The 6,000-nt window shown below is 47.0% G+C and overlaps 1 protein-coding gene across 1 annotated transcript in view; it reads left to right on the top strand.

Moving 5' to 3' along the window:
* Positions 1-206: 206 nt before the first annotated feature.
* Positions 207-6,000, top strand: part of USP10 (ubiquitin specific peptidase 10) — a gene marked incomplete at its 5' end in the record, with an annotated part of 69,849 nt that continues 64,055 nt past the window's right edge. Inside the window, 2 exon segments of the mRNA XM_082863212.1 lie at positions 207-264; positions 267-322. Coding sequence (XP_082719338.1) covers positions 207-264; positions 267-322 — 114 coding nt within the window.

Below are 6,000 nucleotides of genomic sequence, written 5' to 3'. Positions count from 1 at the left end.
CCCTCCGGCGCCGCAGCCGGCCCCGGGAGCTCCAGGTCCGCGGTGGGCGGGCCCGCATCCGCTAAGGGCCGCGGGCTCGCGGTCCGCCCCGGGCCGACTCCCGCCGCGCACGCCCACCTGTCGGCCGCGCCTGCGCAGCGCGCGCTCGGCGCGCCCGGCCTCCCCGCGCCCCGCGGCACGCGGCCAGTGCGCAGGCGCGGCGGCCGATGCGAGTGTGTATGTGCGGGCGAGAAGATGGCGGCGGCGGGGGAAGCAGCGTGAGGAGTCGGACGAGCGCCGAGGCTCATTGAAACGGGCCGCCATGGCCCTCCGCAACCCGCAGGTAGCACCCGGCCGGTGCCCTCGGCGGGAAGGGGCCCCGGGCCGCGGGCGGGTGGGCGCCGGGGCGGACGGGCGGGCGGGCGCACCCCGGCCCCGAGCGAGCGTGTGGGAGTGGGGGAGGGCGCCGGGACACGCTGCCCGGGACTAGGCCCCGAGCCTCCCGCCGCCTCCGCGCCTCCGCCGCCTGCAGCCCGGCCCGCCCCGCGCCAGAGCCCACCAGGCCTCGCTTCAGAGGGGCGGCGGAGAGGGGGCGCCCGGGCCGGCCTGGAGAGGGCGTGGGGGGCGCGAAGGGGTTAACCTCGGGGCTGGACCGCGGGGCGAGCCGGCGGTGCAGATGGGGCCCTGGCTGCCCCGGGAGGCAGCCGGGAATCTTCGGGAGGCCCCGGGGCGGCACAGCCTTCCACGCCCTGTGCTCGCCTCTCTGCCCGGAACGAGCCACCAAGATTTGGGGTGCCTCGTTTTCCCCATGGGCCCAAAGGTTGCTTTCGCAGTTTGATTGACCCGGGGCGGGGGGGCGGCTTGCCGGTGTTCTGACTTTTAGACTCAAGTCACTAAGAAGCAGCCTAAGGTTACTGGTGCAAAGAAAACTCGAAATAACTCGCCAGGACCATACTTGTACCTGCCTTTGAGTGACATCTTTTGCACGAATCCACCTCAGCCTGGCTGACACTACTAGCGCACCCTGTCAGAGCGGTATCTTAGGGGTCGTTTGTGATAATCCCGTAGTGGAAAGAAAGAGTAAAACTCACGCTTTTAGAGAGAGATGAGTGTAGAGTTGAATTCTTATTCCCACTCCCCCAAATACAATTGGTCTGGATAAAAATCGGCATGTGGTATTATTTGTCAGGCTTGCTGTGGACCGCTGATGTGTTGACTTCTAAGCCCTAGAAGTTATTGCGCGTTTTTATATCATCTCAGTGTGCTGTTGTATTAAATAAGAGAAAATGAAACAAAGTAGCTGTTGGAAAACTGGTGGCCGGTAAATCGTAACCCTTTCAAAGCAATTGGTTTTTCTTGCCCTTTTGGAACTAGAGTCAGGTTTTAATAACTATTGGAATTGACGCGTGTCGCGGAATTTGAGACTTGATAACTTAAAAAAAATGAGATCTTACAGGAAGCAGCAATTTTGTTAAACTTTTGGCACTTTAGTTTGCTCTACAACTTTCCGCTTTAAACTTTTGTTCACTTGTACATCTGCGTTTTAAAGTAACTCAGTATAGTTCTTTGCACAAAAAGAAGGGCTTAGTAGTGGTTGAATAAGTTTTACAAGGGTGCAATTCAAAGATTTCTTTCCTTAAGAGATTTGGTGTTTGCCTTTTTCTCACCTTAAATTTTATTTTTAAATTAAGCTTTGCTCTTATTTTAAAAAAATTTTAAATTTTATTATTATTTTTGGCTGCGTTGGGTCTTTGTTGCTGCGCACGGGCTTTCTCTAGTTGCGGCGAGCGGGGGCTACTCTTCGTTGCGGTGCGCGGGCTACTCTTCGTTGCGGTGCGCAGGCTTCTCATGGCGGTGGCTCCTCTTGTTGCGGAGCATGGGCTCTAAGTGCACGGGCTTCAGTAGTTGTGGCTCGCGGACTCAGTAGCTGTGGCGCACGGGCTTAGTTGCTCTGCCGCACGTGGGATCTTCCCGGACCAGGGCTCGAACCCTGTCCTCTGCATTGGCAGGCGGATTCTTAACCACTGAGTCACTAGGTAAGTCCCCACTTCCATTATCAGAAGCACCAATCGCAACGCAAAGTGAAATGTTAATGAGTGGTGATAATAGGTAAAAGTGATTGTAATTTCATTTACTTTTCTAAATGTCCTAGTATTTATGTTTTATACAGCAATATTGCCAATACACATCTTTAGAAAATTGGAGTGGCAACAGTTAGCTGAACATAATGCAGGGGACACGGGTTCGAGCCCTGGTCCGGGAAGATCCCACATGCCATGGAGCAACTAAGCCCGTGCGCCACAGCTGCTGAGCCCGCGTGCCACAACTGCTGAAGCCCGCGTGCCTAGAGCCCGTGCTCCGCAACAAGAGAAGCCACTGCAGTGAGAAGCCTGCGCGGCCCAACTAGAGAAAACACAGCAACAAAGACCCAATGCAGCCAAAAATAAAATAAATAAATTTGTAAAAAAAATTAAAGTGTGATTAAAATGCTTTTAAGTTGTAGCATGCAGAAGGTAGGAAAGGAAATAGTATGAGTTCTCATATTTTTCTTTCTTTTCCTAATTTTCTTTTTAGAAGAATAGTAATGAAAACAAGTAATGAAACATGTGATAGGATTTAATGATTGGATCCTGCTTGAGTCAGGCTAAGCATTTTAATAATTTTGTTTTATTCAGTTACCTGCTGTCCTGAAGGTCCTGCCATAGTCATGGCCATTCATTAATTCGACAAATATTGGTTGGGCTCTCGCTCTCTGCTAAGCACTGTTATTTGTTATTATGCGTCTTACTTGTTTATTATTGGGGATATCAATCACAGATTAACAGTAAGGGTCCTATTTTCTTTTTTCTTATATTAAGTTTTTATAAGGGTCCTATTTTAAAATTGGATTTTTAAGGTTACAATTTAAAACATTTATATAGTTTATAGCCTATTTCCATACCAATGATTGAACCCTTTTCCCTGGATTGACATGAAACAGTGCAAAACTTAGAAACTTTTCTAATGCCAGTAGTTTTCAACACATTTTAATAAATACAACGAACTTTGACAGTTGAAGTGAAAGTACATCTCTGACATTTGTTGGCATGAGGGAACTGATTTAAATGATTTGGGGTAATTAATTTGAACTGACCAATTCTGCCGTAAACCAGAAGAGATTTTTGTGATCATTGCAGTCATTTATAGTGAAAACTCTACAATAATGCTTCGTACATCCTATTTGGACATCGTGTGGCTGCTCCCGTCCCGGTCCTGTGCAGCGGGCTCCCCCTCATCTTTTCACTGCCTCACGTACAGCATTGTGGCGCCCACATTTTACACTGTGGAATTTCTTGGATCCAGTTGACAGCATATGGTAGAGTGTTGCTGTATCGTTGAATATCTTTGTAACTGAAAGCTGTTATTAGTAGTTCTCCAAAGAGATACATTTTTATTGGAGTTTCACAGTGAGCAACTGAAGTAAATAAAATTATTTGAAATACGGGATATTTGGAGATACCAGTTTTCCTTTGCATCGTGACAGCAAAATCTTGAAACATGTCCTAAGACTAGATAAGCCATTTGAAGCTTGTGCGTTGATGGTCGCCTCAGTGGTTTTTACACAGGAGCAGTGGAGATGAGCCTTATCCAGGGCCTCACCCTCACCCTCTGGAGCCTGTCTTGTGGGGACCAGTGTCCTGAAATGAGCAGATAGGAAGTGGACCGCCTCATTCCAAATTCCTCTCTAGAGCAACAGTTAGGACATATATTCGAGAGCTTTTTTATGTGGAACTGAAGTGATTTGAATAGTGGTTTGCATAGGAAAACTTAAAGGATAAAAGAATTCCAAAGCTTAATGATTATTTAATGCCAGGCCTAGTGGCACATTTACTTTGTGCTGTGTTCAGAATATAATATTGAAGTAGTTGAGAAAAGTTGTATCGTCTCTGCTTGAGTTATAGTTCATCGGGGTTATTTTTTGTTTGTTCTTGTGTTTTTACAAATTTCAGACAGGCAGATACTTGCTGTGAATGGATCTGGTTTTTCAAGTGGCCCGTTAAGGGTGGTTGCCGAGGACACTTCTTGCTGATGATACACTAAATACCGAAACAGTGGGAAGCGCTTGCCTTTGAATCTGTAACTGCGCTGTTACAGTTGTCTTTACTGCCACACATGCAAGAATCACTGTGGCACAAGACAGATAAATCTGTTTGCAATGGAATTTACTGGCCTTGGGCCACTGGATTACTGTCATTTGTCACTTTAGTGCTACTTCAGCAGTGTAGATATTCATTTCCAAAGACTTACATGTGCTTGGACTGCAGTTTTCCTGTTTATTGAAGTGGTCTCCCAATAGGTCTTTCTGTGACCATTTCTGTCAGTGCAGTCTGTACTAAGAACAATAGGCAAGATAAAGGTAGCCCGTGGGGTAGGTTTATAGTACTATTTGTTTCAAGAATCAGGAATTGTAGAATCTATCGTAAACCTAGATGTGGAGTCTTCAGAGTGTAGACTTTTCATGAGTGGGCTACTTTCTGACTGTTTAAAAGCTCCGCAGATATGACCCCGTTTTCAGCAGGAGACCCAAGAAACCAATAGCTCCATGCTGCTCCCTGTTTTGAAAGGCGCTGTCCTCAGGTTGCCCTCTCCTGGGAACAGGGTCGGTGACGTGTAGAGTGGAAGTGTGGTTTGGGGCAGGGAGTGAGAGGATACAGCGTGTCTTCCTGGACTTTCCCTTTCTGGCTCACTTGAGAATTGAGGGATGACCATGTGCCTGCAGAGTGTTAGCCCAGGTCTGCACCAAGGGTCTGCGCACCGAGGACGCCTGCTCTTGTCCCTCAGGCCCCTCCCTCCTGGGCTTCGTCTGCAGCTTTACTGGTTGTCATTCTTCAGATCAGTTCTCAATTTATTTTTCTGGTATCAGCTCAAGGGCCATCTCGTAAGTCTACACTCTTCTGATTTAAGAGTCTCACAAGTAGTGCATTAGAAATGAAAGTACCTCCTAATAGAAAGGCTGGTGCCCCACTCTTGTGCCTTTGGTACCTGAGTTTTACATATAGCTGCCTGCCTTTCTCTTTCTCTTTCTCCCTCTCTCTCTCTCTTCCTCTCTTTTTCTGATGGTACAGTTTTGCTTCCCCATTTGTACTTGTTTTATGAAGAAGTGCTGGCATGCCCGTGCTCTTTTGTGGCAAGTAGTCTTTAAAGTTTCAAAAGATTCACCATGACATCTGCAAACTTATGTTCTCATTGGAGCTACTGTGAAAAAAACCTTAAATGTTAATTGAATAATATTAGAGGTATTCCTGCTGTAAGAAACTGAATGTAGGAAAAAATGCGCATTTAAGATCGCACAAAATAGAGGGGTTCATGTTACAGACCTGTTACTGTGAACGAGCTGGCTGGGGTGGGAAGGGAGGGGTCCCATGAATACCATGCCCCCCCCCCCCCCCCGGGCTCCTGGGGCTTTAGTCCCATGAGGTGCACTGGTTGCACGGGAAGCGGTGGGGACAGCTTTTCAGGCCATTTTCTCAACTTAGTCTCCTCACTGTTCACAAAAATAGAACTTTATCATTATTGTGAGTACAAGTCAAAAATACTCATTTCTGTGGTTTAAAATATGTTGAATAAAGCTGGATATCTGTATAAATTACAAGTTGCAAGCCATGGGCCTTGTGAACTAGAACTAGCACCGCCCAAGAACATGTAATACATGGCTCTGGGGGGGAAGTTTTGATGGCCTTTTGGTCTAATGAGTTCGTCTGCATTGTTGAATTGTTCTTGCATAAACATGATGGTATCCTTTGCTCTGGATATAAGCAATACATGTTAAATTTTATTATATTCATTTAAATTTAGTCAGGGCCACTCCACTTGTGAATTTATTTGGTGTTCTGATAATTGTCAAGAGGGTTTCTGGTGTTCCTCTTCTTTTGTGTCTCTCCTATTTCAGACAGTTCATAACTCCAGAGGAGTGAGGCAGTTGACTCTTTTGAGAGACTTTCATCGTTAAAATATATACCCTTTCTATTTTTTTTGAAAACA

The sequence above is a fragment of the Leucopleurus acutus genome, assembly GCF_964270905.1.
Source record: "Leucopleurus acutus genome assembly, chromosome: 20".
NCBI classification, from domain to species: domain Eukaryota; kingdom Metazoa; phylum Chordata; class Mammalia; order Artiodactyla; family Delphinidae; genus Leucopleurus; species Leucopleurus acutus.
This window is presented reverse-complemented; position numbering and strand designations above follow the sequence as displayed.